Source organism: Populus euphratica, unplaced genomic scaffold (assembly GCF_000495115.2).
Source record: "Populus euphratica unplaced genomic scaffold, PopEup_1.0 scaffold129.1, whole genome shotgun sequence".
Lineage (NCBI taxonomy): Eukaryota > Viridiplantae > Streptophyta > Magnoliopsida > Malpighiales > Salicaceae > Populus > Populus euphratica.
In genome coordinates, this window is record NW_011499907.1 from 199,925 (window position 1) to 218,144 (window position 18,220).

At 30.0% G+C, this 18,220-nt stretch overlaps 1 protein-coding gene across 2 annotated transcripts; it reads right to left on the minus strand.

Moving 5' to 3' along the window:
* Nucleotides 1-4,523: 4,523 nt before the first annotated feature.
* LOC105133455 (uncharacterized protein At5g19025-like) lies at nucleotides 4,524-5,933 on the minus strand. Of its 2 annotated transcripts, XM_011037467.1 has the most exons (2): nucleotides 5,594-5,933; nucleotides 4,524-5,449 (listed from the first exon to the last, which is right to left on the minus strand). In XM_011037467.1, exon 2 carries the CDS (start codon nucleotides 5,401-5,403, stop codon nucleotides 4,759-4,761), a length of 645 nt encoding a protein of 214 aa, XP_011035769.1. In that variant the 5' UTR covers nucleotides 5,404-5,449; nucleotides 5,594-5,933; the 3' UTR covers nucleotides 4,524-4,758. The 2 variants fall into 2 exon arrangements, with proteins under 2 accessions (XP_011035769.1, XP_011035767.1); XM_011037465.1 differs by having other exon boundaries at nucleotides 4,524-5,933.
* Nucleotides 5,934-18,220: the final 12,287 nt, after the last annotated feature.

Here is an 18,220-nt window from a genome sequence, read left to right on the forward strand (position 1 = left end):
AGGTGATGTCATAAAAGTATGATAATTAAATAAATTTATTAAAAAAAAACCAATAGAAAGAAAAAAAACTAATAAAAAAAATTGAATTAACTGGGTTAACCCGTTAAATCTTGGATTCGTGTTGTGAAAGTTTGATAACTAAATAGAAAACAAAATTGACGAGTTAACCTAGAATTAACCGGGCTAACCTGTCAAATCCGGGATCCATGTCATGAAAGTTTGATAACTAAATAGAAAAAAAAATTGAACATTAACAAACTAAACTAAACAAAAAAAATTAATTAAAAATAATAAAAAAAACAAAACAAACAAAAGACATAAGCCTATTACTAATGAGGAAAAAGAAAAAAAATCTGAATCAACTGAGTTAACCCGTCAAATCAAGTTAACCAGTCAAACATGGGATTCGCGTCATGAAAGTTTGATGACAAAATAAAAAAAAAAATCGATGGGTCAAACGAAAAAAAATTAACAAACTAAACTAACAAAGAAAAAATTGGTTAAAAAGGGAAAAAAAACAAAAAAAAATTCAGGTTAACTCGTAAAATCAGACTAACTCGTCAAACCCAAAATCTTTGTCATTAAAGTATGATAACTAAATAAAATATTTTTTCATATTAAAAAACTAAATTAAACAAAAAAATTCATTAAAATAAATAGAAAAAAAGTGAACATTAACAACCTAAACTAAACGAAAAAAATTAATTAAAAAAAGAAAAACAAACAAAAGACATAAGCATATTACCAATGAGGAAAAAGAAAAAAAATCTGAATCAACTGAGTTAACCCGTCAAATTAGGTTAACTTGTCAAACATGAGATTCACAGTATGAAAGTTTACTAACTAAATAGAAAAAAAAAATTGATGGGTCCAATGAAAAAAATGATTCAAAAGGAAAAAAAAAAACAAAAACAAATTCAGGTTAACCCGTCAAACTCAAGATCCATGTAATAAAAATATAATAACTAAATAAAAAAATTACATTAACAAACTAAATTCAACCAAAAAAATTCATTAAAAGAAAGAAATGCAAAGAAAAAAGAAAAAAAACCCATAGGTGAAACAAAAAAATGAAAAAAAAAAGTCAAGTGTTTCATTGTGTACTGTGTGCATAATAATACATTACATGTAAAAAACAAAAACAACAAAAGTAAAAAAAAAAAAATACTACTACAATGAAAAACCCATGCATTTTAGAGTATTCTATAATAGTATCTTCAACATGACCCAACTTCCCACCTATATTAGTCGATTAATGGCTATTTAAATAGAAAAAGGAGGATGGTGGTAGGCAACAATCCATCCTTGTATAGAAAGTTGATTTCACTCTAGCATGATACAGCCATGGGGTCATTCAGGCATTTATGTTACAACCAAGAGAGTGAGGGGTATTTTCTACTGGAAAGGGCAACAAAAACTTACAAGGAATGTCTTGTGTGTCGGCAGAACAAGAGTGAAAATATAGCCTATGCAGGTATGTTGCAACCTCTCCCTATTCCTCAGAAAACTTTTATTGATATCAGTATAGAATTCAATGAAAGGTTATCTAAATCTGAAAGGAGGTAATCTTACTGCGGCTATTGTGGCTAAGACCGTCATGGATTATATCTACAAGTTACATTGGCCACCAGCCACAATTGTCAGTGACCAAGATCTTGTTTTTCTTAGTCATTTTTGGAAATAAGTTTTCAATCAGCAAAGGGTTAACTTACATAGCTTATCCCTCGCAAACTGATGGTCATACAAAGATAGTAAACAAGTATCTTGAGAACTATCTTCGTTGTATGATTGGGGAGTCTCCTATTCAAGGGGTCAATACCTCTGATTAAATGGTGGTATAACATTAATTTCCACTCTTCCGCTAAAGCTACTCCTTGTGAGATATCGTATGGCTTAAAACCACCTCTTTATGTACCCTACATTCCTAAAGACTCTGCAGTGGCAGCTGTAGATGTTACTTAACCACAAGGAAAGAAATTTTCTAGAAATTCAGAGCTAATCTACATCAAGCATAGCAAAGACTGTCACACAAGGCAAATGAGAAAAGAAGCAAAAGAACTTTCGAAGTCGGAGATTCCCTTTATCTTAAATTACAACCCTATCGTCAGACTACTATGGCATCTCGAATTTCTTAAAAATTAGCTTAGAAATACCATGGTTCGTACTTGGTGTCAGAAAAAAATAGAGTTGTGGTCTATAGACTCGATCTGCCTGCCTCAACAGCTATTCCCCTAGTGTTCCACATCTCCAAGAAACATCTAGGCAATCACGTGACTACTTCAACCCTGCCCTGCCTCACAAAAGAGAATCCCTTGCAGCCCCAAGCAATCTTGGAGCGAAGAATGGTGAAGAAAGGGAATCGAGCCGCCATACAAATCCGTCTTCCATATTCAGATTCCCACAAATTGACCTTGAGGACAAGGTAGAAACTTAAGGGGGGCAAGCTGTTACGACTTAAAAATTAGAAAGGGGAACTCTGTAGCTGGTAACATAATCCAGCACAGAGGAAATAAAACATCACTATTGAAACGCACCGTATACCGTAATGTTAAAATGCAAACTAAGATTTTTTTTTTAATGTAGGCTGTTATTCAAGTTTTTGTTGTACTATATTTTCTCTCCAGCTGCTCCCAGAAAAGCCCTCGTGCCCAACACAAGAGAACAAGAAAAGAAATGAGGCACAAAACACAACAATAACTATCATAACTCTGGCTACCAAGGCCTCCTGTGCACATCACTACATGAAACTGCTCATAAGACTTGCTAACAAAAGGCATAGAAGGACCAAGAAGAAAACAACATATGCTTCACAATCATGATTTGTATAGTAGGTTTCATCTTTGGAATCATCTAGTCCTTGAATATTTGAGTACCGGTTATCAATCAATAGGTTCAAGTAAATATATCTTACCATCTGATCCAGAAAGATCTCATAAAGCATGGTAATCAGAAAACAGAGTGGTAAGAGTAAAGTTGAAGAGGCCAGAAACACATATCACATCATACTCAGGGCAACAAATATTTTATGTTTTCCTCACATAAATAAATTGGAATAGCTAATTCGTTGTTATTTGGAGGTAATGCTATAACTAAATCAATAATAATTGAACAGACTCCGGAAGAACTCCCATTGCTTCAAAACATTCCAGCCGAAGTCAAGTGTTTCTAGCCAAGCTGGCAAGAAAACTCATTTAATTGAAGTACAAAACAGAGCTTTGTGAAGGGTCCATTATAAAGGAGGTGGCGCTAAATGAAAGTAATGGATGAACAACATTGAAGAAGGAATCAGGAGGAGCAACAAAACAAACAAGTCAATGTCCTGCAGGAATAACTAAAGTCACGTGGAGCATGTACTTGAGAAGTTGATACATGCAAAACAAGTCTGTTTGTAAAGATTATTCTGGTATAAAACCACAAACAAGATAAAAGATCTAGTTAGTTTTGAAACGAAGAACATCAGTAATAAGTCAGTGAATTTAGATAAGTTTGCATCTCTCTTAAAAAAAAAAAAAAGTGAATCAATCACTCAAACTCTGAGGATGAAGTCTTCAACTGTAAGGAGCCATCCAGAAGAAATGAGAGGAAATTTAAACCTTTCATTCAGCTTAAAAGAAAACAGTGTTGTTGAAGTTATAACAATGATAAAATATAGAATTGATAAAAGGTCATTTTGGCTCTCCATAAATGGGAGCTTCTTTCTGTTACCAACCAAAAACAAATATTCATATGGACTTGCCACGGCCATTTATAATATTGCAGACGAGCCAACTTCTTAGTGTTAACAAGGACGTACAATTTATTTAGGCACACAAAATTGCCTGGACAAGGCAGCTGAAAAACATTTATATGAAAAACTTGTTAATTCTTTCTTTCCTATTGTGATGCCAAATTTGAAAATCATATGTGAAACCAAATAAAGAAAATGGAGCTATAAACATGCAACTTATTGAAGAGAGCCTTACTTTTATACCCCCAACCTTTTCAAGCTGCAAAATTTACTTCTCGCCTATTATAATGCAGCTTATTTAGAATTTTGAAGTTTGTATAGTACAATTAAATAACCATTGCTCAATGTCATGCAAAACTTATGCTATAGTTCAGTGTGTAGAACAGAAGCTTCGTCACTTTAATAATGACTCTTTAACAATTTAATTGTTATGCAATCACTGCCCAAAGGTTCATGTTTTTCCATTACTTAATCATTTATGAATACCAAAGCACATCTATACAGAACCATCAATCATAAAAAAAATTATAGATGCCAAAGCACATTTATGCAGAACTATCAATCATGCAACTGAAAAGGATAGCATATATCTCCGCCCTTTACTTTTATCCGAACCAAGTACAACTGCTATCCGTCTATTCAACAACTGCTAGTTTATGACAGGATCAAACCAATGATGAAGTTCAACATAAATGGGTTAAAGTCAACCAAGAACAATCACCATAACATATTTCAAAGAGATTCGATAAACTGCAACAATGAGTATATCAAAACAAAATATGGAGAAGCTAAGGCAGGAATAAAGAAACAGATTATTATATGATACCAAATAAAGTAAATGAAAGAAAGGGCTTATATTCTCCACTATAACCAAATATATATATATAATGCCTTACAACTTATTTCCACGAGCTTATTTAAGGACAAGATAGCTCTGAGAAGATCCATTGGAGAAGGTACTCCTCTCTCCCTTATGACTACTCCTGTATTGGTTGTATCGTCCCTATAAAATTAACAATAAAAGTAAACTACTACTTCTTGATCTTCTTTGGCTTCTTAGTTCCTGGAACCTCCAATCTTCCAACAGAACATCCACACCTTGCTCGAAACACAAGAACAGCTCTTCCATTAGCCGGTGCCATCTTCTTCAATTCAGCCTCCAATTCACGGTGGTGATCACGAGGCAATTCAAAAAGGCCCCTTTTCAGCCCATCTTTCACCAAAGTACCATTAGAATTCTTCATACACTCCTCGGTCTCCAACTGAATATCAAATTCTGCCGCCTTCCTTAAACCCTTACAGTTTGGATTCCCACATTTCCTAGTAGTACACAAAATCACTATCCAGGCAACTATTCCGGCACAGAAAGTGCTAATCCCTATAGATCCAAATATCAGTGGGTTTCTCATAACCTCTTCTTTGACCACATAATGAATAGCAGCAACAAATTCAATCAAACCAAGAATTACAAGCTTGATATAAGGAAATAACAAGAATCCACAGGCACCAATAACAGCAATCAAGATCACAACATCAATAACAGCTGATCGAGATCGATCACAGACAGGTATAGTTTTACAACTTGAACCATTCGCTGTCTTCCTATTCTTATGCACATGATTATTGTTGTGCCTTGATTTTGGATTAAACTCATTGGAATTCACAGGATTTGCCATGGAAGTTGTTGATGATTGGTCAACTGAGTTGCAGACCGAGATCGAGCTATGGAAATAGACCATTTCAATCAAACCCAATAATTTTTAAGAGAAATAAAAAGAAAAACTCAAACCCACCAATCTTAACCAGTCCAAATCACAAAAGCAATTGAAACCCACCAATCTAGAGCAAAAAATAAGATCGACCCACCTCGTGAAATATCGGTAAGATCAAGAATCTCACGTATTCTTGAAGATCAAAAGACAGTAGTATTCTTGTCAGTGCCCCTATGTTAGTGTCTCTTCAAGAACAAGAGCAAGAAATGATGAGAGAGGACCATATAATTCAATTAAGATTGGACTGATTCCCCCAAGAGAAAGGAAAAAAAGAAGCGATCTTTAGCCGCGTTGAGCTTTTAACTTTAAAAGGCCTGGCCGGCTATGAAGTTGCCCAGCCGAAGACGAAAGCAGAGAAGACAAGGAAGGGTCATTTAACTGGCTTTAATCTATCGCTATCCTTTGTTCTTTTTTCTCCTTTTAATTTATGATTTGGTTTACAAATAAATAAAGCGAAGGTCTTTCTTACACGTTAAAGAGAAATGAATGGAAGGCACAGACGGGGGCTGACATGAAGTGGGCTTTAACCAATCATGTGTGAATGATTTGGTGGGGTACATGGTATGGGCTTGGCCTACGTTTTTTTTTCTTTTAATTATTAGTATCATAATTAAACATATCCATTGTTAACTTTATTTTGGTATAAAATAAAAGTTTAAGAAAAATATTTTTAGTAATTATTTAAAAAATATAAGTTTAATAAAGATATTTTTATTAATGATTAAAAAAATAAATTTATGAAAATATATGTTTTATTAAAACAGCCATGAGATGAATTTCTTCACGCCAAGAAAAAAAACAGGTTCTTATAAATAAAAATCAAGTTAGTTTACATGGAGGGATTAGTACAAAAAATAAAATTTATTTAGTTAATCAAACAACTTTTTTCATGGCTAGATGAAAAATAAAAATCATTACAATATCAAACATTGTTCTCTTAAACTTAGTTTGAGTTTATAATATATTTAAAATATGAATTTAAAGCTTTAACTTGTTTAAAATTGATAATATTCAATTTTTATATGATATTTAAAGTTTGTTCAAAATTAGCCAAACTTAAATTTTCTAATGCCTGTTATATTACATGCTAACTATTACAACATAATTAATAGAATATAATGAAAGGAAAAAATAAACAAAAGATATATTTCAGCTAATAAAAAAATTCCTAAACTTGATGGATTATAATTTTACCAAGTCATTATTGTGATTCAAATGTAATTATTTGTTTTCCTCCTCAAAATCATTATATTAAGAACGTTCAGTTTGTGAGATTTAATATTAATAATTATCCCAGAGGGAGATTAATGATTTTATTTAACCTCACATAATTACATCCCATACTCATATTTCCTTTAATTAATAAATACATAATTGAAATACTAGTTAATATTCATTTATGTTTAGAAAAATTGATATTACTAAAACAGATGGGATTGGTTAAACTGTTCATATAAATAGTAAATCAATTTAATTTTTAATTTTAAATATTTTATAGCAAAATTGTATCATAACTTGGTTGATTAAAATACGCATGATGAGTCTAAAGTCATGAGTTGAGCTGTGAAAAGTGGAAAAATAGAGAAGGGGTGCCTGCTTTATTTAAAGAAAAAAAATCAGGCCTCCTTCATGCTCACACGCTGGTTGTTTGATTACAGGCCCGCATGTATGAGTTCTTTTTCAGCCTTCTGTTTTTTTATGGTTTATTTATTTATTTTATTCTTTAATGGTAGTGTTTTATTATTTTTTATAATTTGGTATTGAATTAATTATAAATCTGTTTTTATATTTTTTATTATATAATAAAATAATTAATTCAAATAAAGTTTATAATTAGAATGACAAGTTTGATACGTGAGTTATGATAAAACTAATCTATTTTTTTTAATTTGTTTTTGTTAGATTTACTCAATTAACAAGTTTTTATTTAATTTAATTGTTAAGTATTGAATTAATTGTGAATTAATTTTTATATAATTTCAAAATTTAAGTTGCCACATATTTTTGTATTAATATATTTTATTTGAATTTATTCGGGCAATAAAATTATATTAAGATAATTTTTATATAATTTAATTTAAAATATAGATTAAATAAAAAATAATGTTTTAAAAAAATTAAACTTAAACTATTGTACTAAGTTTAGCCATGATATAAAAAAATCTTCAACAATCTAAACATTTTTTTATTTAAAAAGATTTTAATCGCAACAATATTAAACTAGATTGACGTACACCTAAATTGTAGGGAAGAAATTACTGTGCATTAAAATCAAGCATCAAAATCTAGAAACGATATAATAATAATAATTAATTAGAAGCTGATACACTGCTATAAAAAGCTTTACAAACTTGGTGCATTTCGTGAAATTTATAAAATGATTTCATACTATGAAATGTTTTTATTTTTAAATTTCATGTTACTCCGGAAAACACAATAATTTTGAAAAACACTTATGTAATGTTTGGAGTTATAATTGAGGATTTTTTAAAGTGTTTTTTATTTAAAAATATATTAAAATAAAAATTTATTTTATTAAAATTTATTTTTAACATAAACATATCAAAATAATCTAAAATTATAAAAAAATAAACTTGAAGTAAAAATAAAAAGAATTTTGCATTTTTAGTCACTTCTTTTTATTATCATGTTTGTTTTTACATTAAAAAAAAAGCTTTCAAAATTTTTTTATTTCAAATTAAATTTTTTATATTTTTTAATTGTTTTGATTTGCTAGTAACAATATTAAATTTTAATATATATATATATATATATATATAATTTTAATATATTTTTAAACAAAAAATATTTTAAAAAATAACCACTATAATAATTCTAAACACTACCGAGATTTAAACTAGCACTGAATGAACAGTCTCCTGTCCTTCCACCAGCATCGAAGATCAACTGCCATGACCCTATCGACATTAAAACCAGAAATCTCTTAGATAACTCATTCATTAACAAGAAAACCCAATAAGATATTGATGGAATATGAGCTCTTTACCCTATCGCCATTAAAACCAGAAATATATTATTTATGTCAAGAGGTTACTAAGTCATCTTCCTCTAGTTTTTCCCGTCACAATCATCCTCCTCAGGCCACACACCGATACACCAACAATATATATCATGTTGATGACAATTGATGTGTTATCTGACCCTAAGGAGGCGTGAAGAAGAAGAACTGATGGCGTTTAATGCGTGCCCTGAGGTTCAAGCTAATTGAATCTTTTCTCTTTTTTTTTTTAGATTAATGTGGGTGTCCGGGCCAGCTTGCGCGCACCACGACTAATCTCACGGGTCCTGAGGTTAATGATCATGTAAGCCTCCAGTGGCCATCATATGAGTAACCAAGGACTCGAACCTGAGACCATAAAAGAAGCAAACCCTTTAGTCCCAAGTATTTACCACTTGGCCACTATCTAGATAATTTTCTTCTCTTTTTTCCTTCTTTCAGTAATGGGAGTTTGAATCTCCGTATTTCATTCAAGTAAAAAATCTTCAAATGACCAAATATTGCGAGATAAAAAATAATAATATAATTTTATATAATATCTTTTCTTCAATTCACATGCCTAAAGGTTTTATGGATATTTTACGCGTTCGGTCTCTCTTTCAAACTTCCCATCAACCACATAGAAAATAGAAGTAATGACTTTCATTTTCAACGTATCGTCACCCAAAGCCCAAAATAGTCAACCACATGATATGGAAATTATTCGAACTCACCTCAGCATACCATTTGCCACCAACACGTTATCTTTAAAGCTGTGTTGACTTCATTGCTGCGTATCACTACATCTTTTTTCTTCTTCTTCTCTGTTTCATTAGTGCAATTAACCTTTCTCTCGCATATTATCTTCTTTATTCTTTTATTTTTTTATTAATATAAATATTTAGTTCAATTTGTTCATACATCTACTAATCACACGGACTCAAAATTAATAATTATATAAATTTTTAATGATTCTAAAATAACTCAAATTCATGATTATTAAAGAATAAATTAAAGATCTAATCAATTAAGTTATTCTTCAATATTATTATCTTCTTTATCCTTTAAATATGAGAGAAGGTTGCATTTTATATATCAAGATTTTAATTTCCTTACACTACAATCTTAAAACTTACAAAAGCTATCGAAACTTTGATTAAAAATATATTTATAAAAATTATTTTTTTACATCTTAAATCAAATTTAATTCACTCTCAAACTAGACTGATATAGGTAGACTAGCAAAAACAAAAAACAAAAAGTTTTGAACAATCAGATAAAAATTTACTACAACTAAAGGGAAATCTGCCACAAATATATTATAGGGATAAGTTAACAAATGCTTTTATGGACCGGTAGAACAAAGCTATATAAAAAAAAAAATTGGTCAAGCTAAACCATCATATAATAATAATAAACCATAATTTTTAATTCGAATATTGGATGAGACTCAATTATTTTCATAAGATTATAGAGGCTTAACTTTATTAAAGGCCCACCTTGCTATAATTGGACAAGATCTAGAAGATCTCTAAATTAGGTCCCAAAGATGTTGTTTTAGTTATTTTTGTAATTTTTTTTTGATTTTTTTTGTTAAAATTTAGATTTTTATTATTATTTTTCTTTTGGATTTAAAATTTTAATTTTATTATATGTTAAGGTTAATTTTTATGACCTATTTAAATGATTGTAAACCAGATAAAACTTATTAAACTTTTTATTTTATAAATAAATTATGAATTAGGGTGCTTATGTTCTAACTCTATTGTCAACCAAAACTCATTCTTTTTATACTTGTTACTATCTTATTTGTGATTCCACCTACATGAAAGACTAACCTTCAAATTTAGTTTTTAAAATTAGTTTTTCCCTTACAACTTATAAGCAAATTATGTAACAACCCAGATTATTCAATATATATTTAAAACATTATTGTTATATTCTTAAAAGTTTAGAGACCTTGGTAACCTCCGAAGTAAGGATACATGAAATACATTATGTATTCTGGCCAAATATAGAAGCAATGTCAATTAATAAGCAACAAGTCCAATTCTTTATACTATTTCAAATGGGCCTATATACCTTAATGCTAGTTTACCTTTCATTCCAAACCCAATAATATTTCATCAATGTGCAACCTTTAAATACAATTGATCCCCCAACTTGGAATTTCAATGTCCTTCTATAATTGTACGTATAACTTTTTTTTTATCTATCTTGGGCCTATTTCATTCTTTCTATGATTACTTTGATCTTATCGATGGTCATTTGCACTAATTCTAATTCCAACAGTCTTCTTTCACCAACCTTATCCCATTATAAAGGAGTTTGATATTTTTTTTCCATATAAAACTTTGTATGGAGTCATGCTAATCATAGCTTGATGACCATTGTTATATAAAAATTCTATAAAGAATAAGTGGTTCTCCAGCTGGCGTCCAAACTCTAGGTTATAAAATCTTAACAAATTTTTTAATATCTGGATCATTCTTTCTAATTATCCATTGGTCTGTGGATGGAAGGCGATGTTTAAGTTTAATTTAGTACCCATACAACATTAAATACTTAGCCACATTCTAGAAGTGAATCGGGGGTCCATTTCTCATACTATAGAAATTAGGAGTCTATGTAATATAACCACTTCATTCACATATATTTTCCCTAGTTTATCCACTGAATTAGTCATCTTTATTGGTAGATATAAGATAGACTTCATCAATTGATCTACAATTACCTAGATTGTATCATTCCTCATCGTAATACTTGGTAGTCGAGACACAAAATCCATGGTAATATCCTCTTATTTCCACATTGGAATCGAAAGAGGTTGTAATTTTCTCGCATGCTTTTGATGTTCTATCTTAACTTGCTAGCATACACGTATTTAGTCAAATATTCTGTAATTTCCTTATTCATTTTAGGCCACTAGTAGTAATCTTTTAAGTCTCAATATATCTTAGTACTTCTCGGATGCACTGCAAGCTTAAATTCATAAGCTTTCTCTAGAAAGTCATGCTTTAAGGTCTTATCATCAGATAAACATTTCCTTTCTCCAAAAGCTACAATCCTATTTTCTTTCATCTGAAAGATAGATCCATGACCTTTTTTAAGCCAATCCTTAATCTACATAACTTCTGCATCTTTTCCTTAGGCTTCTCAGATTCTTTCCAAGCAAATTAGTTGTACCATTAGTCAAGCTAATAAGGATCATCTAGATCTCGTATCAAGTAATTTTTTCATCATTGCTAATTCTAAAAGTTCCCTTCTATTTCCAACCAAAATCCCCCTAACTACAACTTTATTATTTCAATTTAGTGCATCTGCCATAACATTTGCTTTTCTGGGTGATAATCAATTATGCAATCATAGTCTTTAATCAATTTTATCCATCTTTTTCGATATATATTTAGTTCATTTTATGACATTAAATACTTTAACCTCTTATGATCAATGAAAATCTATACTTGTGTCCCATACAAATGTTTCTGAGCCTTTAAAGTAAACACTACAGTAGTCAATTCTAAATCATGCATCAAATAACTCACTTCATGTGGTTTCAATTGCCTAGAAGCATAGGCAATAACCTTGTCATTTTGCATAAGCATACAACTCATACCTTTGTTCAAAGCATTATTGTAGATGACAAACCCTTTTTATCCTTCTGAAAGAGTTAATACTGGAGTTAAAGTCAATCTTTTTTTTTTTTTTAACTTTTGGAAACTTTCTTTGTATTCTTTAGACCATTCAAACTTGACTCCTTTATATGTCAGCCGAGTCATTGAAGAGGTTATTTTTAAAAAACCTTTTATAAACTTTTAATATTATTCAGCCAATCTAAAAAAATTATGAATTTTCATCACATTCGTAGGTCTTTTCCACTTCAATACTGCTTTCACTTTCCTATAATCCATAAATATCATTTCTTCTAATATTACATGTTTCAAAAACACCAAATCTTTCAACCAAAACTCACATTTGATTACTTAGCTTAGCTTAGCATATAGCTCATTCTTCCTCAAAAGCTCTAATACAATCCTTAAATGTTGTTCATATTTAGGTGAAAAACATGAGTATATCAATGAAAACCATAACAAACTTGTCCCAATAAGGGTTAAAGATTCAATTCATCAAATCCATAAATATAGTCATGGTATTAGTGAATTTAAAAAGCATCACCAAAAACTTATAATGTCTATAACGAGTCACAAAGGTCATCTTCTGTACATCATAATCCTTTATCATCAGCTGATGATACTTTAGCCATAGGTCTATTCTTGAGAATAATCGCGCTCTCTTCAGTTGATCAAATAAATCATCAATTATAGGAAATGATTATCTATTTTTTAGGGTCACTCTATTCAATTGTTTGTAATCTATATAAAAACAAAAATTTCAAACCTTCTTCTTTACAAATAACATAGAAGTTCCCCAAGATGAATTACTTGTTCAAATAAATCCCTTTTCTAATAATTCTTGTAGCTGACATTCCAACTCTGCTAATTTAATAAGAACCATCCTATAAAGAACCTGAGAAATAGGAGTTGCTCTTGGCATAGTTTCTATTTGCACCTTAATTTCTCATATGGAAAGTAATCCTAGCTATTCATCTTCAAATAAATCAAGAAATTCCATTACTACCAGAATATCAAACAACTTCATACTCTTTTTCTTTATATCCACAACATAAGTTAAGTAAGCTTCGCATCATTTTCTCATTATATTTTCGGTTATCATCATTGATTTTAACCCATTTAACACTAAATTTCTCTCACTCTTAAATTTTATTTCCTTTTCATCCATCATTCTTAAAACTACAGTTTTAGAATAATAATCCAATCAAGCATGATACATGCTCAACCACTTCATCCCTAAAATAACATCAAACCCTTACATCTTTTATGGTACTATATTTACCCTAAAGCTATAAGCCCCTATTTGAACCTTACACTCTTTATATACATCACTTATTTCCACTCCAAATAATGTATTTATTACTATTCAATAGTGTAATTTATTTATAAGTTTACAAGATACAGAGGAGTGAGTAGCTCTCGAGTCAATAAAGCATAAGCTGCTTGAGCATTAAACATACTACCACATCTGATGAGGCCCTAGTTGTATCCTGGTCAAGGTAATAAACTCTATCACTTTTACCTCATCCTCACCTTTAATCTCTACTAATATTATCTCCTGATTGGGCAGGCCTTTTATAATCTCCCATAAGTTTGTCCATTATAATATACTGTAATTGGCTCTCTGTCTGCATCTTGTATGGGCAGTTTCCTCTAAATTTCCCATACTCTCCATAAAAATGACAACAATCCTCTAAATAATAACAGTCCCACCATTTATGACCTTCATGTCGATAAACAAAACACCTCTCAATCATCACCCTATAATCTTCAAGGTGTGATTGATTACACAAATCACAATGAGGAAAAGAAAATTAGCTTTATGGTGTAGTTTATGATGAACTACCTCCCGAAGTTATTCAAGCTCTACTCCCACTAACATTTGAACCTCCCCGACCAAACCAAGTAAATCTATTAATTGACCTATTTCTAGAGAAATTTCATTCTCTCCTATATAACTGGATATAATGTTATCCACCTCCCCTTTTAAGAAGAGGCAATTTGCCTGTATAAGACATAAGCTCTTTGCTCTTTCTCAGCTTTGCTCTATTTTGTCTCTCTACCTGATGCTGATCCTCACTCAAAACCATTTTCAAAGCCTAAACAACCTTAACTAGTTGTCGTATTGTCTCATTCCTTTATCGACATCCCTAAAGATATATAAAACATGACTAAACAACATCATTAATGGCATCATCATTTATTTCCAAATAGTAAGGTTATCCCTTAATAAGATTGACTAGCACGAGCCTCTTCTTTGATTAGCCCAACTTTTAAGTGAAACATCTATCTAGAATTTTCTCCTTAAATTAAAATGTTACCCCTTATTAGGTTACCTTAACCTTAGCTTATAAAAAGGGTTGGGGAGTCATACTCCTACTTTTAAGTAGAGATATAACTAGAGTTTAAGTATTAGAAATAAAAAGAGGACTAAGTTGTGAGAGAGCTCTAATTTCTTAAGAGATTAAAAGGGGGTCCTATCGTCCCACTTTTCCTTTCAAGATCAACCCATCAACTTGGCTACAATATATTAGAAGTTTATCTTATCTTACTTTACTTCCTCTTATTTTTCCTCTGATTACTCTATTTATTCAATCTCTTCCTCTCATAAACAAGTAACTACCACCTCAATTGACTAAGAGCTAGATTTTTTGAAAGATAAGAATGTTTTGATTACAAGGAAGAGGGAGTAACTCTTTTTCAGGATTTTATTTTAAACTTATATACAATAACTATTATAAAATAATGACAACTTTAAAACATAAAGTTAAAGGCAAAAAAGACAAGATAAAGAAAAACTCACAAGTTGATACCCACAATGCTTTTCTCTAGTAAATGTCCTTATACTAAGTGATTGATGTTATACTTATCTATGAATTCCTTCAAATGGCTACACAATAACATATTTTCCTTAATCAAAATTGGCCTAAGATTATTAAAGATAATTGTTTCTTTTAAAATCTCGACATCCTCGTATCTCAAGGATTATGGGTATGTATTTGATGCACAAGGATGTTGCATAACTACTTGAGTGGTGCATGCTCTGAGACGGGTAACAATTCAACGATGATGGGGTTTTTTCTCCTATCATTCGTTTTTATCTCTTGGATCTTGGTTTTCGTGCCAAACTTTGAAAAAATTAGTTTTGTCCTTCATTTTGTGTTTGTTTTGGGTTTAATTATCATTCTTTTTATTTCAATTAGCTTTGATTTTAATGTTTCTTGAAGTTCTTTTTTTCAATTTCATCCTTCTCTCATTTTATTTTATTTATTTATAATTTGATCCTTATTCTTTTAATTGTTGTTTTTTCATCCTTTGCATTTATTTTATTTATTTTATTTTATCCTTTAGAATTCTAATTCATTTTTTTTTAAATTTTGGTCCTCATTTTTTTCATTACTCCTTTTCTATCCTTTTCTTCATTTATTTTGTTTTCAATTTTGTCCCTAATTAGTTTCTTTCAATTATTTTTGGTGCAAGATTTGGTCCTTATTGTTTTTTTATTTTATTTTTTTATAATTAAGGATTTTTCTTTGTGATTATTTTTGTCTTTTACAGTGCTGTCTCATTCTAATGACCCACTTCACCGATTTCAATGATTTACATGGTTGGAGTTTAGTATTTTTTTAATTCTTTTTAGATTTTTTTTATTTTTATCATTTGATATTAAATTATTGGGATATGAGCTTTGTGATTTGTTCAACTTTTGTTTTTGTCAAGTTATCCCCATCTCATATCTCAAGTCACAGATTGGTAGGGTTAAGTTTCTTAGTTTAGTCCTAGTGTAAAATTTAACAATTTATAGATTTAAGATATTGACTTCAATTAATAAAGTTGACACGAACATGAGTTTTCATGATTTTTTTGCTTTTTATTAAAAAAATTTCCATCATTTACCATTTGATTATCTTTTTTATTAGCTTTTTATTAGATATTTGTGGTCAATTTTAAAATAACATGGGTCACCATGCTTTTATGTTTTTGGCTTTGCTAAATTTAGACTTTCTAAAGGATTTTTGTGTTTGAATTGAATTGAATTAATTGATTTTATCATCCAATATTTAATTTTTTAAGTGTTGAACTCCTAGATTGAGTCTGGTTTAAGAATTTAATGAATTGAGAGTTTGACCCGGGTTTACAAGGTTTATATTATTTTGATATTTTTTTCTTCGATGAAAAATATGATTAGCCCTATTTTGATTTGTTATTAAATTTATTGATTAAATCCTTGACATTTAATTTGAGGCAATATTTGAAGGAATTTTATTTTTTGAAATTAATATTTTTTGTTTATTTATTCTTTTTTATTTGTTTAGTTATCCCGATATCATATTTCAAGTCATGATTGTAGCAGATGTACTAAGTTTGACTCGATTTTTTTTTCATTGCTTTTTAGTATTTTTGGATGTTGGATCAATTATTATAATTTTAATTTTTTTTTAAAATATATATTGTCTTGATATTTTTTTTATAATAAAAAAATGATAATTCTACAGCGTTGTGCGAGCTATCTATCAAATAACTATCTTCCGCTTGATTTTGCTCGTGAATTTTGATAATGTGAGTTGATTTTGTGGATGCTTTAATTTTTAATACTTATTTTTTCATTGATTTTTTTTTTATATTATAGGGAAAAAAATTAACATCGCCCACAAACCCCTCTTATGAAAACGCGGAATGATGGCAATCTTTTGTGGCTTTCCCTTTCTCCAGTCATTCACGTTTTGCAAACCAACGCACCAAGCGTGTCTGCGTCAGGAGTAGCTCCTCTTCCTCGTAATTCTTTTCTTTTTCCAGCTGAAATCTGTAAATTAACAGGGAGAATAATTGAAATTAAAATGTCAAAACAGCTGCCAGAATCGTTGAAATTAATGGAAGAACAGCAGCAAAGACAACAGTGGCTACCACTTCATTGTTCCACTAGAAAAGGTATTGAAGAGGAGAATTATCCAAGCCCTTACAGTTTACGCACTTCCATGTCTTCTCCTTCTTCTTCCTTTCTGATTTCAACAATTCAGATGCTTCAAAGTCTTGGATTGTCCATAACAAAAGGTAATGAAAAGGATGCTCCATTCTCAGGAAAAAAGGGTCGTTGTGCTTGACCTAATTCTCAAAACCAGAGGTTCTTGGGTTGATTTAACTTTCTTGGTGCATAGAGAAATATTCCTTCTTTTGACTCTTCATTTGTGGGGGCCTCTTGGAGAGATACGTTCATTATATCTATTTATATATATAAATGGAATTCTGTTGAAAAAGTTGATATCAAATATGTTTTCTTAATGTAAAAATTGTCATCTTTGAACCGTAACTTGTTCCTCCAACGTCTATAGTAATGTTATTCAGTTCATGTAAATACATATACCTTAGACTAAAGTCATAACCATGACTTGTTTTTGATAAGGAAGCACGAAACCGTGTTGTTTTGGACAACCGAAGTCTGCTGCCATCGCAAACAGCCGCATAACTGTGCCGACGCGCGTGGCGGCAACCAAGCTATCCGTGGTAACCATGGCATTCTCATCTTATTATATCAATTCGGTCCTGTGTTGTTGCTGTAGTATTTTAAAAAAATAAATTTTTATTTTATTTTTTTATTTTAAATTAATATTTTTTAATGTTATTAAATCATTTTAATATGCTTTGTTGATATTAAAAATTATTTTTTAAAAAATAAAAAATATATATTTTTAATATATTTTTAAATAAAAAACACTTTGAAAAATAAGAATCTCAATCAAGCCTAACAAAGGTTTTTTTTTAAAAAACATTTGGCTTTAATAATTTTAATATTTTTTTCTAACTCTTTATAGGTTTTTTTAATGTTAAATTTAATTTTTTTTTTTGAACTATTATTTTTAGCAACAAGTATAGTTTAGCTTTACAAACTAATAATTAATAAACCATGGAACAGTGATTAAAATCATGAAAAAAAAAGAAAAGGAATTGCAAGATGGAACATAATTAATTGCACAATTCTAGGGGAGTGAGTCATTTAATTAAAAGAATAAAAATTGATGCAAAAAAAAAATATGGAAATTGAGTTTTCAATGCTACTCAATGCGTCTTAACAAGTTGTAAACATAATATCCCA